The following is an 18,724-nucleotide window of genomic DNA, read 5'->3' as shown; positions in this document are numbered from 1 at the left end:
AGTCTGAAAAGAGTGGTGGCAAGAGGTGATGCTGGAAGGAGCAGAGATTCGGAGGGCCCGACATCAGCACAGAGGCACCCAGATGACTCCGAGCCACCTAGTGGGATGTGGCAGGCTCTGTGGCCAGGGAGGCCAGTCATGGAGGGCTCAGGTCATCAGAGTGGCCTACGGCTTAGTCTGCAAGCATCTGAATTGGATGCCTGGGGAAGATTCGACAGGAGTTTAAGCAGTATCAATGTGAGTTACAGGTCCTTCTAGTGCTCATGGTGTTGCCAGAAGGTTAGGGCCTCTGAAATAAGAATATTCAACACCCTTATTTTATAGACGAGACAACTGAGTCCCAGAGAGGGAGACTGACTTGGCCAAAGTTGCACAGTTGCTGACAGAGCTGGGATGAGCTCTCTTTCCTGAGAAGCTCTTGGCAGAGAGCTTTGTATCCAGCCTAGAATCGAGGTTAGCACAATATGGAGAAGACTCTGGCAAGTACCAGATACCAAGATGCCATGTGGGGGGGGAACGTTCTGTAGACAGTGATGTTTGGGAAATGCTGCATCTTATGCATTACCTTCTTAGGGTTTCCCACTGACCACTAGCATATAAATGGCTCTGAAAAGTTCCGTGTAGAGCAATCTTATCTTTTTAAATCCAGTCTTTTCCAAGTGTACTTGACCACAGAGACAACCTCTCCAACCACTCTCAATTTTTTTTTTTTAACCTAAAATCAGCATCCCATTGAACTCATGTTCCTGGAAACACACTTTGGAGCGTTGTTCTTGCCAGTAAGGACTTAGGACTGAACAAAACAAGGTTAACCAGTCACCCTGGCTCACCCTGAGAATATGCCACGCCCCTCAAACCTCACCTGTTTTCAGTATTTAGGAAAAATGACTGGAGCAGAGAAGAAGTATTCAGTCTCGGGAATCAGCTTGGTGTTTGAATCCTAACTCTGAATTATCCTAGATTTGTGACATTGTTCAAGTCGTTAGTTCATGCTGAGCCAAACTTTAAGTTTCAACTTTTTCAAAGATTTAGTACAACCCAGTATACTGGCTTATTTCAGGATTAAATTAGCTGGAAGTGGTGATGTATTTAGGAATGGGAGGAGCTTGAGATTTAATTTTGCTCTGCCAAACATTGTCTATGTAACATAGGAAAGGAACCCAGAGTCCCTGGGGCTTTGGTCTCATCCTCTGTGTAATGAGAGTGATAGAAATACCCAAATCATGGCATTCCTGTGCAAATAAAATGCTTCTCTTCCTGGAAAACAATGAGCACTGTGTCTGGCATATAGTTGTGCTCAAATCCGCTCACTGTTATTTTTAATGCGTTGAAACCTAGCACTCCGTCCTCTACCTGAGATGGATGGGAACTGAAGTATGGGGTGCACTGACAAGAAAAATAGCTCCTTGCCTGAGGATCATATAACCTTACCATCTTGTCTCTGTACATCTTGAGAAACAGACAGCTGACAGTGCCCCATGCTGGAGCATCTCAGTGGGTTGTATATTTATTTCTCTAATATTTTTTCATTAGCAGAAGTAAGTGTGGCAAGAAGGGGGGCTTGGCTGGCTTTAAATGTCTTCCCCCTGTCACCCAGATTAACAAGCTGTTCTGTTGGGCTCTCATCATTCAGGGGAGAATGGCTTGAAAAGCGAAGTTTATCCTGACAGGGGAAATTAGGTGTCATTTCTGTGATTTATAGAGCCATAGATTGAGCGGCACAATTTCTCATATAGGAAATGGGTCCTTGCCGGTTAGTATTCCTGCACTGTGTGGCCTTGTGAATAGAGGGGTCTGACTCAGAAGCTAAAATGAGGAGCGGGACAAGGGAAGTCAGGGGGCAAAGCTTGGGTTTGGAGTTGGAGACTCTCTGCTCGATTGTGTTCTATCTGGGGAACGCTGGGCTGCTGTCTTCTCTTCTCTGGTCCTACACTTGCTCGTCTAGAAGGATTACTGCAGACGGTGAGAGCTGTAGCATGCACCAGGTGTTGAGAGGCATAGGAGAGCTGACAGATAGATGCCTTAGCACCAGGACAGAGTAAGGATGTGCTTAACAGGTGTCTCTTCCCTTCATGATACCCCTCCCTGTATTCAGAAACCATCCGTGGCATGCTCATCGCCCGTGTGACCTCTTCCGCAGAAAGCATGTTAGCTATCAGGGGCGGTAAAGTATAGACTTTATTTTCTTTTGATCAGTGTTAGGTTCCCAGCAAAACTGGGCATAAAGTACAAAGAGTTCCTATATACCCCCTGCCCCCCCCACAACACAGAGTCTCCCCCATACCACATCATAATCCCTCAGCACCATGGTGCATTTGTTACAACTGATGAACCTGTACTGACACATCTTTGTTACCCAAAGTCCATGGTTTACGTGAGGGTTTGCTCTTGGTGTGCATTCCGAGTTCTGACAGATGTATAATGACACGCATCCACCATGATAGTATCATATGGAACAGTTGAAATGTCCAAAAATCCTGTGTGCTCCTTCTGTCCATTCGTCCCCTCCCCCCAGCCCCTGCCAATCACTGATCCTTTTACTGTCTCCATAGTTCTGTCTGCTGGAAGGAACTTTTAAAGGATCTCAGACAGTACATCTAAGATAGGAAGTTTTAAAGGGGATGGGAAAACTGTGGGCAGTTATGAGGAAAAGTAAAATCCCGGACACAAATCAGGACACATTATCAGAACCAGCAATACTGTGCAGTGTGTACATAAGTTGAAGAAATTATGAGTGACAATAAGGCCCAGAGAGGGTAAATGACTTACTGAGGCCACATAGCAAGTTAGTCGGAAAAGGTTAGAGTCCCTGGGATTCTCCTGTCGCTTGGCTTTTTTCATGTTCTATCTCCTCTTCCTGTGGAATTTTATTCACTCCTGTGGCTGCTATTACATTGAACTGTGTGACATTACTGACATTTGACTTACAGAAATGGAAATTACAGATGGCATTTTCATTAGTCTGTTCATTTGGATACAGTGAAGACCTCAATATCTACTAAAGGTGGAGGGAATCGGCGGTGAAAATCATATTTAAAAACATGGATTGTCTCCATCAGAGTGTGTATTTGGAGGCTTTATATTTCAGAGCGCAAGCTCTAGAGCCAGATTTCCTGGGTTCAAATCCCAACTGTGTCACCGACCAGCCCCATGACCCTGGGTACAAATGTAAAATGGAACATAATAATTCTACCTACCTCACAGATTGTTGGGAAAATTAAATGAGCTGATATATCTAAAGTACTTAGAGTTTCTGTGAGGAGTAACACATGGAAAGTGTAAAAGTGCTTGGCTACTCTAGTCGGTGAGAATATTGCTCATAATGGTCATGGCTGACAGAATGGATTACAGGATCAAATGACCTGAGTTCAAGTTCTTGTTCTACCACTTTTTAATTGGTAACTTTGAATAGACTATTGCACCCTCTGAACCTCAGTTTCTTCACCTATAAAATGGGGACAGTAACAACAGAATCTGCCTTCTAAGGCAACAAGATTAAGTGAGATCATGTGTATCAAAGTGCTTAGTACACTCTCAGCGAGTGTTGTTACTATGTTTCCTGTCTAGCAGCATAGCCGATGAGTGGCTTGAACCAGGTCCAAAGGTAGGCAGCCTCATGTAGTGACTGTTACTGAGATGAGAAACTTGGTTTGTTTTCTGCCAGATTCTTGTGGTGTAAACTTGGACAAGTCTCTTCCCCTCTTTGGGCCTCTTGGTCTGCAGAATTGTGAAGATCAGCATCACCTTTCAGGAGTCTTCTAGATTTGACATACCAGGGATCTGTGGCATTGAGTATGTGCATATGCGTGTCAGAGCCCTCTAGTCTAAGGTTTGTACTTCCCTTTGCTTGGCTGTCCCCTAGTTGCTACCTCCTCTAAGCAATTTTTCACCATTGTCAGAGGCAAATTACCTGCTGCCCCGTTGTTTATTGCCATGTAATCCCAGAAATTGTTGACTTAAACCAATGGTGATCATTTTATTAGTCTTTCTAATGGTTCTGGGGGTTGACTGGGCTGACCTCAGTAGTTCTTACTTGGCTCTCTCATGTGGGTGCAGTCAGCTGGTGGCTGTGGCTGGAGGTATCTCAAAGACGTCCACGCTCACATATCCAGCAGATGACCTCGGCTGTTGGCTGTGGCCTCAGTTAGGTCCATTGGCTGGAATACCTCCATGTGGCCTCTCCATGTGGTCTGGGCTTCCTCACAGCATGGTGGTTGGGCTCCAAGAGTGAATATCCCAAGAGACATAATGTGGAAGCTGCCAGTTTCTCAAGACTTGGGGCCAGAAATTGAAGCAGTAATGATTCTTTTGGCTGCAGTTACAGAGTCCAGACCCAAGGGGGGAGAACCTAGATTGCATGTCATGTTGAAGGAAACATCAGCAATATCTAGGGGCATATTTTAAAGTCACTATCCCTGCCTTCCTGCTCTGTTGCAGAATAAGAAAATTTCAGTCCCCAGACATTATACTTCTGTCCCCAAATGTATTCTTACACAGGCTGCTTAATTCTGCAGTCATTGATTGATAACAAGATGACCAGCCAATCTCCTCAAGATCAGGGCACACCAACAGTGTTTTATTCTATTCCCAAAGAATGGGGGCTCTGGTCCCTGGTCTCCAACTCCTCTGTCTGCTGGGAAAATGAGTGATTGGCACCTCCTGCAGCCACTGCTAGTGGGTGTGCTGATGACTGGATGGCAAATGGCCCGGGTAGATTCTATCCCAGAGGTCCAGGCTGAGCTGGAAACCATGATTTCTGCCTCCACACAAGCGCTCCTATGATGTCCTCTTCAATTCTTTCTGTGTTCATCAATCCTAGTCCCTCCTGACCAATCAAACGTGTGGTCCACAGGGGCTCAGGAATTAGTCTCCCTACAAAGCTAGGATGTCAACCATTCCCATTGCTCCTCCTCCCTCTTTCTCTAGGGACCTAGGAGCTTCTTATTTTAGACCCAAGCACTCCTCTGGCAAAAAGCTATCAACCTACTCTCCTCCAAGCAGTGATTCCAGATGTCTCCAGAAGAGATTCTCTCTCCTTCCATCCCCCACCCCAGTGCACTTTCAATGGCTTCATGGAGAGTCAGTCTTTTTATGGTGACCAATTGCATTTCTGTCATCTCTTTTGCTAGAAAAGAAAAGTAACAGCAAGTATATAAGCTTAATACCTGGCAGAGCATCCTAGTACATATCTGTGGAATTTAACGCCCATTTTGGGGACCCTACTATGTGTTGCTCTTTTGCTTAGAGCCAGGGGCACAGTGATTAATCAAATATATTATCTTGGGCTGGAGGAGTTCACAGTATAATAAGTAAGAAGGACACATAAGTAAGCAAACTGCAAGGAAATGGGAAATGGGAAAAAATTGAGAGGAGGTATAGGGACAAAATTCCTCAAGTATGGCAGGGTCCTGGTGGACAAAAGGTTTCCTGGAATTCAGCAAGGAGAAAAAAGTGGGGAAAGGGCAATACAGAACAAAGGCACAGCATAAGAGAAGGCTCGGCATGTGTCAGATCATAAAGTGGGTGCAGTGGGGAGGAGAAGGGAGAGGAGCCACAGGCTGAACAACAAAGGATTTTGAATGTCAGGTTAAGAAGCAGAGAGAGACTTTAACCAGAAGGAGGTGGGATTTTGAAGGAATCTGGGCAAGAGAGTGTACTAAGCAGGAATGTTTTAGAAAGCTGGGAGAGGAGGTGCTGAAAAGGTGACCTTGGAGCTCGAAGGCCAGTCCAGAGGCTATGACAGTTGCCTAGAGAAAATGATTGGACAGCCACAAGACCAATCTTAATAGCACCGTGGGGATAACAAAATCCATTAAGCTTTGAGTGAGGACTTCAGGGCATCTTTTTGGTCAGAAAAATCATCTCCGAATCATCTCAGAATCAGAAACAACAAACTTGGTGTCAGCCTCTGAGTCTGATTTTTAGTGTAAAAAATACAGTCATTGTAAGTATAGAGTATGGAATTTAATTCACGGGCTCAGTGACATTCTATATGGATGGTCCCAAGTATCTTAATCAAATACAGAGTACTAAAGTTAGGATTCCTAAGACATTGTCAACATTCTAAGGCTGGAGGAGTCCCTTCCTTGGTATTCCTACAGCCTTCTCTGTGTACTACTTCATAGCATTTGAACCGTATTCATTGCGATTGTCTGTGTCTTCAGCATTACACTATGAGTCCTTTGAAGTTAGCTACTGCATCGTGTTCACCTCATTTCTTAGCATGCAGACAGCAGATGGTATGGAGTAGGAAGTTCAGTGGATGTTTACTGAACTTAACTAAACCTTCAAAAATGTATCTTTTGCATCCTCATTTCACAGATGGAGAAATTAAGGCTTAAAGAGAGGAATAACTCAATAATTTGAACGAGGCAAGTTCAAATAGAAAAGTAACCATCGAGTCAGAAATAAATCTTAGTTTATTTTGATTGCTTAACATTTTTGTGGCTGTTTACTCCTCCTGCCCCTTTTGGTTTGCTAGCTAATTAGCCAGAAGTTGGAAGCATTTCTTTGTTATGAAAACGAATGATCATGCAAATGTAGTCCTTACCCTTGTTTAAGTACAGGATTTGTTTCTTCAGTCCCTGCACTGACTCAAAAGCCAGAAGTCAACAATGCCTCCAGTGTAAGGTTTCATTTTCCTCTGAGAACACACACACACACACACACACACACACACACACCCATGCCCAGGCATGCAAACAGAGCATAAGCACGTGATTCAAACAGAGCAGCTGAAAAGGATGTTTTGGATGAAATCTTGGCATTTATTGTTGCTGTGTGACCTGGGGAAGTCCAGGATGCCAGGATTCTCTTCCATGCTCCTTTGTGAATGGGGATAGGACCTCTATCTCAAAGGGTAATTTTACGATTAAATGGAGGAATAGAATCATTTCATCACAGAGTTGCTCTCTCACCGTGGGCCAGCCAGCTAGCCTTTCTGAGCCACTGTATCTGATCTGTCAAATGGATTAGATTAGATGATTTACAGAATCCCTTGAAGCTGGAACGTTCTATGATTCTCCTCCCCTGGGATCTAATTGGATTCGGGATGGGATGTTGCAAGGGCTGGAGACAAGGAAAGAGTGATGCTGCCCTGATGCCTTGCTGGTTTCTGCTGCCTAGCCAGGGCTCCCTCTTTGATGTAGGCCTTTTATCAGGGTATGTTTGTGCTCTCTCCAGGGTTTGCCTGGCCATTGCACCAGTCCCCATTCTGTTCCTCATGGTTTGGGAAAGAGCCAGTAGATGAGGAGACTCGCAGGCAGGATTTCTTCCCAAGAGCAGCTTGGATGGTGAAACTCACAAAGTCCAGAGAGATTTCCTGTTTTGTTTTCCACAAGCTCAAGCGACTCTTGATTACAAAACACACACTCACACAAAAACAAAAACACATACACAAACAAAACAGGATGTTCTCTCTCCTCTCATTGCTAGAGTCAAAGCAGTCTCTTACCATCTGGGTCACTTTCATCCATGGCCCCAGATTTCGCCATTATGGTAGTAAGTAAGCCCTTAGTACTGGCTGGAGATGTTACAGAATCTTATGCCCAGAGCCATTTTGCACGTTAATTGTAGTAAAGGGGAACCTGCAAATGGAGGAAGGAGGTCCATCAGTCAGCATGACCTCATGTGATCCCATTGCTTTCTGTCCTCAAGAGACCCCGACCCCCACCCCCACCCCCACCCTGTGCTGGTAGAGCAGTGGACATTTGTTTCTAACATAGGTTCTGATTTGTAGTAGGAAGAGTGCTAGGTGCATATGCAAATGTTGAGAGAAATATACTAAAAAAATATTGTTGTTCACTTGAAATTTGAATTTAACTGGGCATCCTGTATTTTTGTTTACTGACTCTAGCAACCCTTTAAGGGCAACCCTAATGCCCTTAAAGTGTATGCTGTATTACATGCTTCATGAACATTAGCTTTCACTATAATTCTTTTTTGTTTCTTTATTTAAAAATTTTTTTAATGTTTATTTATTTTTGAGAGAGAGAGAGAGAGAGAGAGAGAGAGAGCAGGGAAGGGGCAGAGAGAGAGAGGGAGACACAGAATCCGAAGCAGGCTCCAGGCTCTGAGCTGTCAGCACAGAGCCCGATATGGGGCTCGAACCCACAAACCATGAGACCATGACTAGAGCCGACGTTGGACGCTTAACCTACTGAGCGTCCCAGGTGCCCTGGTCTTCTTTGTTTCTTTAGATCATTACTCTAAATTCAGGATAAATTAGTCATTTGTTTATTCCCTAGTGGAGAATATGGGTGAAAACACACAGCAGGAGTATTGGGGCCTCCTCATCAGAGTCACTTAGAGAAATGTGGTAGAGGCTAATACAATAGCATTCTTGTTTTGTTTGTTTTTTCCTCTAAAAAGCTTTATTGTTTCCTTTTGGCCTTTGGCTTGGGAAAGGGATCTGGGGTGGTTAAAAGGCTGCCTAATGGTTGCAGGGAGAGGCTCAGGCAGAATCTCCGACACCAGGGGGATGTCAGGGGAGGGTCCTCAAAGGCTGCTGGGCTCCAGTTGCTTCTAGTTGTGCTTCAGGGTCAACCTTTCAAAGAAATAGTTTCCCAGCCCAGCTAGGGGAGCAGCGAGCCTGATAAGGTGAGTCAGGTGGTCACCATCTTCTTGATGAGTTTCACCTCCTCATCTAGGAAGTGGTTCTCCAGGAAGTCACAGAGACGGGGGCCTGCTTGGGCAGAACACAGGGCAGGCAGCTTCAAGAGGGCCTGGTTCAGGTTCTTCTTCAGAACCTCCATGGTGTCTAGAGTTTTTCTCCACTCATCTTGGAAAGGCTTTCGAATGCTTTGGAGGAGGGCACGTTTTGCCCTTCAAGAAGCTAGTTTTGCATCTTCAAGAAGCACTCAGTGCCTTTGCATTTCTGCCCAGCCGACTTGCAGAAGAAGTGGCCCATACCCTCCCGAGCTACACTGTCAAGGTGGAAATAGAAGCCCAGAGAGAGGTAGGTGTAAGAGGCCCACAGATGCATATCGACCCTAACCCTAGTGGTTAGGGCTAACGGTGGTCAATGGCAGCCTCCACTTTGACAGAATAACTCTGAAGAATCTGAGAGCTCATGTTTGTTTGGCAATAAGGAGCTAAGCTCAGAACGCAGTGTTGCCTGGTCCTGGAGACAGAGGATGGCTGAGAAGATGGTTCTGAAGGTTGTGACTGGAAGAGGTTGGAGGGTGGTCAGAGGCTGGAAGAAGGGGTGTCCCTGGGTCTGTTCTGGCCGAATACTATTGAAACAAGAGGCAGATCTGCAGGACAGTCACGCACGGTGTGACAATAGCATCCTTGCTACTTACCTCCTTTTGTATCTGTGTGTTGGGTAGCTAAGGAGGCAGACCCCAGACCTACTTTACACAAACATGTTACACCTGAGTCTTTGACAACGTAGGATGGAAAAAGTGACACCTGAGTAATCAGGTGTCCTTGGTTATAGGCAGTGTGACACTTTCATTTAAGAAGTACAAAGAGGCTCTGTGCTGGCAGCTCGGAGCCTGGAGCCTGTTTCCGATTCTGTGTCTCATTCACTCTCTGCCCCTCCCCCTCTCACACTCTGTCTCTCTCAAAAAAGCAAATAAAAATTTTAAAAATTTAAAAAGTACACAGAAAGTAACAAACATAAAAGAAAAAGAAAGGACATAGGGTCCGTTACCTGGCAAAGAGAAAAGAGATCAATGCTCTCTAAGTTTAAAAAAGAGCTGAATCCTCAGTGCCTTGAAACATTAGTGTAAATGGAGTGACTACAGTGTGAAGCACACCTGAACCTGAACATGAGCTTGATGTTTTTCGGTGTCCATTTATTTATTCAGTAAATATTGACTGGATATCAGTGCTAGGCCCTGTGAGAATACTTGTGTGAATAAGGCATGGCCCGTACCCTCGGTGTGATTGGAATCTGTTGGATGAGACAGGCAAGGGAAGGTGGCAGTAGGTGTGGTCTAGCGTGTTATGGCGTCCAGAAGAGGGGAATGATTCAAGACTTAAGAATTAGCCCCAGAATAAAGGGATATTTCCTTCCTTGGAGTACAAGGAAGGGGAGTAGGGAATATTCTAGCAGGGAGAAAAGAAATCTTTTTAAATAAAAAGACAACGAGGCACATTGCAATTCTATAGAACATTTATCATCATTGAGAGGAAGGGTCAGCAAACTGTGGACCTAGACCAAATTTGGCCTGCTTCCTGTCTTTGTCAATAACGTTTTATCAGAACACAATCATGCCCATTCATTTAAAGTGTCTCTGTCGCTTGTGGGCTACAAAGGCAAAGCTAAGTTAATTGTGGCAGAGACTACCTGGCCACAAAGCCAAAACTATTTGCTCTCTGGCCCTTTACAGAAGGAATTTGTTGTCTCCTAACTTAGAGCACGCTTTTCATAGGAATTTACTGTGGTGAGAATGTTAGAGGTGGCATGAGGGTGGACATTAGCATGTAAGGGAACATCACAGGAGTGGTGAACGATGAGCCCGTGGAAGCCATCAGGAGCTAGAGTAAGGAGCTTAGGCTTTATCCTGAGGGCCTTGGGGGGAGCCTCTGAAGGTTTCCACATGGGGAGGTGAGATGGACCAAACATCTGCAAGAAGTCTGGTGACTTTACTTACTGTGCTAAGCGCTGAGTAGTGTGTAGAATTGTGGAATCCTTACGTGGTACACTTGAAACTAATATAACACTGTTAATTATACTTCAATTAAAAAGGGGTGGGGAGGGGCAGGGCCTGGGCCCAGACTGTTTTCATGAGATCCCAGCTCCATCACGTTACTGGCTGTGAACCTCAGACAAGTTATTTCTGTGGACCTCAGTACTCCAATGGGTAGAGTGGGAGATGACGATAATAATAATTGTGATATCGATTGCATGGGGTGGAGAAGATTACATAATTTAATTCAGGTAGAGTGCTGGGCCCCAGAGGAGATTCTCAGCAGTTGCTGTTACCACTGTCCTGCCTCAGTGACCATTCTGGCTGCCTGGGGGAGAGAATGGCTCAAAATGGGAGAACCTGGTGGCAGAGTGTTAGGTCTTTGGGAAAGACATGGTGGCCTGTGCCTAGGTGGGTTGCTCTGAAGCTTGGGTCAACTCTGGTCCCTGGGATCTTCACTCTCAATCTCTCCACCATGATCATCATCATCATCTCTTCTGCCCTTCTTTATTCCAGGCCTTCAAGAGCGCACTGATGAGCTCCTACTGGTGCTCTGGAAAAGGGGATGTGATCGATGACTGGTGCAGATGTGACCTCAGCGCCTTTGATGCCAGTGGGCTCCCCAACTGCAGCCCCCTCCCACAGCCAGTGTACGTATGTGTGCATGGTCCCTCTTCCTCTGGCCACCCCTTTCATGGACTCACAGTCCTGTCCCCGAGTGCATCACCAGATCCCTGAAGTCTCTGTGACCTGCCTCCTCCTTTGAGAAAGCGGAGTGTTTGGGGAGAATAGAAACCAGATTTTTTAAATGATCCCCTCCATTTATCATTACTTCCGCGCTCATCTGTTTAGGAGACGTTTACTGGGCACTGACAGCTGCTTAATCAGTTCCTGTGTTGGTCACTGGGGCTACTGAGGTAAGGAGGGTGTAGAATGTTGTCTAAGAAATGTCATTTAATTCATTCATTCAACAAATAATTTTTGAACACCTGCTGTGTGTCAGGCACTGGGGAATTCATCAGTGAACAAGACAGCCTGTGCACTTAGGGAGCTGACCCTTTAGTGAGGGGACAGATATCAAAGCAAAAACAGGAAAATATGATACAGTTCAAAAAGCTAATAAATATATGAAAGAAAGATGAAGAGGTGCTAGGAGAGAATAATGTGGTTGGTGCATTAGTTGGAGGGGAGGGAGGGAAGCCTCTCTGAAAAGACCTGAATCAGAGTAGTTTTCCAGGCAACAAATGGCACCATCGTGGTTCAAGCAAAAGGAGGAACACATGTGAAAGCCCCAATGTGGGAAATTCAGCATTCAGGGAAGTAAGAGAAGATCATCTCAACTGATGCAGTGTGATTAAGACAGTGCTGTGAGGAGCATAGGAGAGAGGAGCAAGAGCCAATATGGGGGAACCAGAGGTCCATAACATCCCTTTGTGTGTGTTAGGTAGATTACACCATAAGATAGTTCTTGAAGAGGTAGTGTAATGGAAATAGAGAAGGAATCTGGGCTGGGCACAAGGAAATTACCATCACAGTTCTGTGCCCAACATGCTGTGTGACTTTTCAGAAATAGTTTTTCTTTTCCTTGCTTCCCTACCTGTGAAATGAGGTGATTGAACTTCCCAGCCTCTAAGGACTTTTCCAGTTCTGACCTTCAATCATTGTGCTGTGTCGTAACTTATAAAAGGATTCTCTGGGACTCCTGCCCTCTCTGATGGAGTGTTGATTTAAAGATGTTATAGATCTGACTGATCTGTTGGGGGATTGGAGAGAATGGCAGGAAGGTTGAGGCTGCTGTATCTGAAGGCACTGTGAATTTAATTAACAACGAAGCATCATTGATAATATGGTTTAGATACATGGAAAAATCAATTTTCTGTGAGCATATATCATATGCTTGGGTTAATTTACTGGATCCCACACTGATCCTGAAAGGTAGCTATTCATAACCCTGTTTTATGGATAAGGAAATGGAGACTGAAAGAGGTATAATGAATTGCCAGAGTCCATACAAAGGCTTGTTGGTGGGTTGAAACAGGATTTGAGCCTAGGGTGAATCCTGTGCTTTTAATCTTGAGATGTGCACACGCTTTTGGAGCCCAGCCAATGCTGACTGGGAAATGACCAACCTTCCCCGTCACCCTTTCTAGGCTTCGTCTGTCCCCAACAGTAGAGCCCTCCAGCACAGTGGTCTCCTTGGAGTGGGTGGATGTTCAACCAGCTATTGGGACCAAGGTCTCTGACTATATTCTGCAGCACAAGAAGGTGGATGAATACACAGATACAGACCTCTATACAGGTAAGTAGGAAGCCCATGACTTCGCATTTTGTTGGGGTGGCGTGACAGAGGAGAGAAATGGATTTGGAGACTTACTGTCATCTGATGTGGGAAGGCATTTGAGATTTCATTGTTTTGTGATTGTCACCTGGTGCCCACACCTGTATGCCTTTTTATATGATTTTTCAGTGGGGAAAGATATTAAATTGTAGTTGGAAAGAATTTCTGATTCTCTGAGATGGATCGTTAAAGTCATATATCTAAGTGTTCATTTAGAAAAGGATTTAACCTTTTCTGCCTTTCTGGAAAGGCCTACAGGTCACATGTTTGAATAACAGAGTCTGTAAGTATATAATCTCTGGGACGGAGATAAACTCAAGGAATTGTCTTTTCTAGTGAGACATACCATCTCTAGTGAGATAGCTGTCTTCAGTGGTGGGGAAGAGGGATTTGGAAATGATTCACGCATTCGGGAGGAGATGAGAAAAGGGACTCTTCAGAGTGCTACATTTGGTTGTGACTTTGAGTTGCTCTCCTTGAATTCTGAATGTCTGATAGAGCCAGGAAGCTGTGCCATCCTGGAGACTGGCTGTGTGGGAGCGGGTTTGGCTTCAAGGCAGGCCAGGAGTCTGGGTCTGTGGTAGTCAGGCTTAGGCTGACTGTATCTGAAGGCACTGTCAATTTAATTAACAATGAAGCATCATTGAGAATATGGTTTAGATACATGGCAAACTAACCAATTTTCCGTGAGCGTGTATTGTATGCTTGGGTTATGCCCAGTCATCACTGGAACCAAGTGAAGCCTGGCCCACAGGGACCCCTGGAGTTGTAGGAACTGGCAGGCACCAGGATGGGTTGGAAGCTTGAGTTCATGAGAGCCTGGTGCCTTGAAAGCTTCTGGGGCCTCAATAGCGGGTACAGGGTTCTCAGTGAAGCCACACACACACTTCTCTCTCCTTCCACATGGAGGATTTCTCTCTCTGAATTGGTCTGTCCCATCTTGGGGGAGGTTATGATAGTGAATCGTATCTTTCTTAACCTGCTTACTATCGCTTTTCCTGTTTTTGTGCCTCACCCAAGTGCTATAATCCCTTACCTAGAAACTTTAGTTCTTGCGGACGTATTTTTCTGCATGGCTACCTGTTGAAATTGATTTGGGGAGGGCGGGGGTCAGAGGAACAAGTGCCGTCATTTTTCTAACTTCACTCTCCAAATGATTAGCAGCCTTGCTTACAGATCAAGTAAATGGATCCCACCCAGAGAGGTGTGAGATTTATGCCAAAGTCCTACAACCAGTACCTAGTAGAGTCAGGCTTTATAACCAAATCTCACTCCAGCACCGTGCTCATTCTTTATGTAACATCAGACTTCATGATGGAAGACTGAATACTCGTTTGCTGAGAGATTTTTTTTTGTTTGAATTAGAAATGGATGTTGAATTTTCTGCCTATTGAAATGATCATATAGTTTGTTTCTTTGTGAATATTATAGATTACATGTAAAAATATGATAAATTACATCGATGGATTTCCAAATGATAAAAAAAAAACCTTACATTTCTAGAGTAAGTAAATCCCACATGGTCATGATGCATTATCTTTTTTTTTCTTTCTACATATTGTTGGATTTGATGTGTTAAAATTTTGTTGTGAATTTTTTTGCATCTATGTTCCTGAGAGATTCTGATCTGTAGTTTTCTTGTAATGCTTTTGTCTGTTTTTATTATCAGGATTAATTCTGGCCTTGCAACGTAAATTTGCCCTCACAAAATATTTCCTTCCTTTTCCATTTTCTAAAAGAGTTTGGGTAGAATTAGCAGTATTTCTTCCTTGATTATTTAATAGAATTCACCAGTGAAAAAACCTGGGCTTGGTGCTTTCCCTGTAGGAAGGTTTAACTACCAATTTAATTGTCTGATAGATACAAGGCTATTCAGATTATAGCTTGTGTGTTTCAAGGAATTTGGCCATTTCATGTAGGTTATAAAATTTACTGGCAAAAAGTTGTTCATAACATTCTATAATTAGTCTTTTAATACCCATGGAAATTTAGAAATTATAGTGATCTCTCTCTCATTCTTGATTTTGGCAGTTTGACTTTCTCTCTCTCTCTCTCTCTCTCTCTCTCTCTTTCTGATCAATCTGGCTCAAAGGTTATGTAATTTATTTACTTTCTCAAGCCAGTCAACTTTGGTTTCATCTGTTTTCACTATTGTTACCCGTTTCATTGTGTTCTGTTGGGATCTTTATTATTTCTTTTCTTTGGCTAACTGGATTTAGTTCACTCCTCTTTTTCCTGGATTTTTAAGGTAGCAGCTGAGGTTATTGTTTTGAGATTTTTCTTATAAGCATTCCCCCTAACTACTGCTTTAGTGGCTTACCAATTTTTGATAAATTGAGTTTTCATTTTCATTCAGTTCAAAATATATTCTAATTTCCCTTTTGTTTTCTTCTTTGACTTATGGATTCTTTATGGCTACTTATTTAATGTTACTTATGTTCCAAATATTGGGGATTTTACAGACATCTTTTTGTTATTGATGTCACTATATATCAAAGAACATAATTTTTATGACTTTAATCATTTTAAATCTATTGAGACTGGCTTTATGGACCAGAATCTGTTCTGTCATTATTTTCAGCTTCCACTTTAAAACTCTTAAGGACTGAGAACAAACTAAGGGTAGATGTGGGGGGGGGGAGGGGAAAATGGGTGATGGGCAAGGAGGAGGGCACTTGTTGGGATGAGCACTGGGTGTTGTATGGAAACCAATTTGACAATAAATTATATTAAAAAATAAATAAAATCTTTGATCAAATGTAAAAAAATAAATTCGATTTAGTTATCAAAAATAAAATAAAATAAAATAAAATTCTTGTAGGCAACATATATTTAGGTCTTTTGTATATTTTTTTTAAAATCCAATTTGACACTGTTACCTTTAAATTGGGGTATTTAGACCATTCATTTTTTTTTTCAACGTTTATTTATTTTTCAGACAGAGAGAGACAGAGCATGAACGGGGGAGGGGCAGAGAGAGAGGGAGACACAGAATCGGAAACAGGCTCCAGGCTCTGAGCCATCAGCCCAGAGCCTGACGCGGGGCTCCAACTCACGGACCGCGAGATCGTGACCTGGCTGAAGTCGCACGCTTAACCGACTGCGCCACCCAGGCGCCCCCTAGACCATTCATTTTTAATGTGATTTTCTTTTTTTGGTCAGGTTTAGGTTTGTCATCTTGCTACTTATTTTCTGTTGTCCCATTTTTCTTCTTTTTTTTTTCTTTTTTTCTTTTTTTGGATTGGGTGTTTTTATGATTCCTTTTTATCTCCTTTGTTCACTTATTAACTATATAGCTTTTTTTATTTTAGTAGTTACTTTAGTGTTTATATATGCATAGTCAGCATATCATGATATATCTTCAAAGTTATTATACCACTATATATATAGTATAGGAACCTTATAATAGTATACTTTTATTTCTCCTCTCCTAGCCTTTATTGTATCGACATACATTTTGCATATATATATATGCATGTTATATTCTATAACTTGTCATTATTTTTCCCTAAAGAATAATTATATTTAAAGACATTTAAATAATAAGAAAAGTAATTTTATTTTTTTAAGAAAAAAATAATTTTATATATTTACCCACGTAGTTATCATTTTTGCTGCTCATCATTCCTTCACATACATATTTTCATCTAATTTCATTGTCCTTCCTAAAGGATGTCTTTTTCTATTTCTTACCTTTCAGATCTGTTAGTGATAGATTCTTTCTGCTTCTGGTTTTGTAAGTTGTTATTGCTGGATATAGAATTCTAGATTGACATGTTTTTCTTTTAGTCATTTAAAACTGTTGCTTCTCTGTCTTGCTTACATTGTTTGCATTGAGAAATCTGCTTTTATTCTACCTTTGACCCCCTGTATATACATACCATTTTTGTCCTGTGGATGCTTCTAAGATCTTCTCTTTAGTCCGAGTTTTGAGCAATTTTATTATTTTATTGTGCTTGAGGTTCATTGAGCTTCTTGGATATGTGGGTTTATAGTTCTATCATGTTTGGAGATTTGGGGGCCATTATTTTTTTTTATATTTTTTTTCTTCCTGACCATCTTTATTTTCCTTCAGTGATTCTAATTTTATGTGTTTTTGGCCATGTGAAGTGATTCTATTTTTATTTTTTTTAATTCTTTGTTTAATTTTGGATGGATCTTCAATACCTTCTGCAAAGTCTAACCTATTTTTGACCCCATCTGGTAAATTTTTCGTCTCAGACATTATAATTTTCATCTTTAAAAGTTCAGTTTGGGTCTTGTTAATATATCACACACTTTAACATTTTTGACATATGGAATAGAGTTATAATTGTTTTAATGTCTTTATATGCTAATTCTAATGTCTGAGTCAGTTTAAATGGATTGGTTTCTTTCCTCATTATGGGTTGCATTTTCCTGCTTCTTTACATGCCAGGTAATTTTTGACTGGATGCCAGACATTTTTATTTTTGCCTTGTTGGTGCTGGATATTTTTGTATTCCTATACTTTTTAACTCTGTTCTGGGACACAGTTAAGTTACTTGGAAATAGTTCTATTCTTTTGGGTCTCACTTTTAAGATTTGCTAGCTGGAACTGGAGCAGTGTTTAGTCTAGGGCTAATTATTCCTTACTACTGAGGCAAGATTCTTCTATGTGCTCCACACAATGGCCTATGAATTATGAGATTTTCCAGTATGGCTGGTAGGAACAGCCACTATTTTTGGCCCCTATGTGAACACTTGGCAGCGTTCCATCTAATCCTCTTGAGGTAGTAGTTTCCTCACCTACATTCATTAGTCAGTACTGTGGTGAGTGTTGAAATGGGACCCTCCACAGATCTCCTCAATTTTCTCTTTGTGTAGCTCTCCTCTCTCCATTCTTTTATCCCTGTAGTCATTTTTGATCTCTTCAGACTGAGAACTGGGTCTTCTCAGTGCAGGGAATCTTGCAGGCCTCCCTCTCACTGCACAGTGATCTGGAAACTCTCTAAAGGCAGTAATCTGGAAAATTTTAAGGGCTCACATAATTTGTTTTCAATTTCAATCTTTCAAGATCTCTGGCCTTTGTTGTTGAGTTCCAGTTTGAACATTTGTTTTATACTCTTTCTTTTCCTTTTTTAATTTCTTTATGTTTCAGGCAGCTGGGGAAATTAATCCTAGTGGCTGTTTGTCCATCTGGTCCAGAAATGAAAATCCAAGATTCTTCCTTCTGATTGTCTAGGAACCAATGCTCTGATCCAAGAATTTATTTTCTTTCTTTCTTTCTTCCTTCCTTCCTTCCTTCCTTCCTTCCTTCCTTCCTTCCTTCCTTTCTTTCTTTCTTTCTTTCTTTCTTTCTTTCTTTCTTTCTTTCTTTCTTTTATATACATGAAGCTTACTTGTTTTTAGTTAATAGTCTGAGGTCACCCCACACAGATATCACCCCTTCTTCTTCCTGCTGTCACTCAGAAGTTTGAAGGTAATGACATAGCTACTTCCATCTTTATAAGTTCTTCTAATCCTTTCTTGTGTGACTTGACTTTCATTATCCCCATTGTTCAGCTCTTGAATTTTTTAGTGGGTAGCTGTCTACAAAGAAGAAGATAATGACTTATTTCTGTATAATTTGGAATCCTCCCATAGTGCCTGACCCACATAGATTTTCAGTGTTAATGAATTGAGTTGTTCATGGGTAGATATCAATATATGTATGTATATGTGTATAGATATAGATATTTAGTCTTATGTAGCCCTAGAGACTAGCTGAGAATATAATAAGCCTTCTAAA

General features: G+C 42.3%; 1 protein-coding gene and 1 pseudogene across 8 annotated transcripts in view; one reads left to right on the top strand and one right to left on the bottom strand.

Moving 5' to 3' along the window:
- The window catches only part of ASTN2 (astrotactin 2), an 882,958-nt gene that overhangs the window by 711,614 nt on the left and 152,620 nt on the right, over nt 1-18,724 (top strand). For all 8 annotated transcript variants that reach the window (XM_023242644.2, XM_023242646.2, XM_011288658.4 and 5 more), the window contains 2 exons: nt 11,154-11,287; nt 12,788-12,936. In XM_023242644.2, coding sequence (XP_023098412.2) covers nt 11,154-11,287; nt 12,788-12,936 — 283 coding nt within the window. The remainder of the gene's footprint in view (nt 1-11,153; nt 11,288-12,787; nt 12,937-18,724) is intronic.
- On the bottom strand, nt 8,150-9,244 carry LOC109493938 (annotated as a pseudogene).

Source organism: Felis catus, chromosome D4 (assembly GCF_018350175.1).
Source record: "Felis catus isolate Fca126 chromosome D4, F.catus_Fca126_mat1.0, whole genome shotgun sequence".
Taxonomy (NCBI): Eukaryota; Metazoa; Chordata; class Mammalia; order Carnivora; family Felidae; genus Felis; species Felis catus.
Note: the sequence above shows the minus strand (reverse complement) of the source record. Positions and strands in the feature narration are given on the sequence as shown.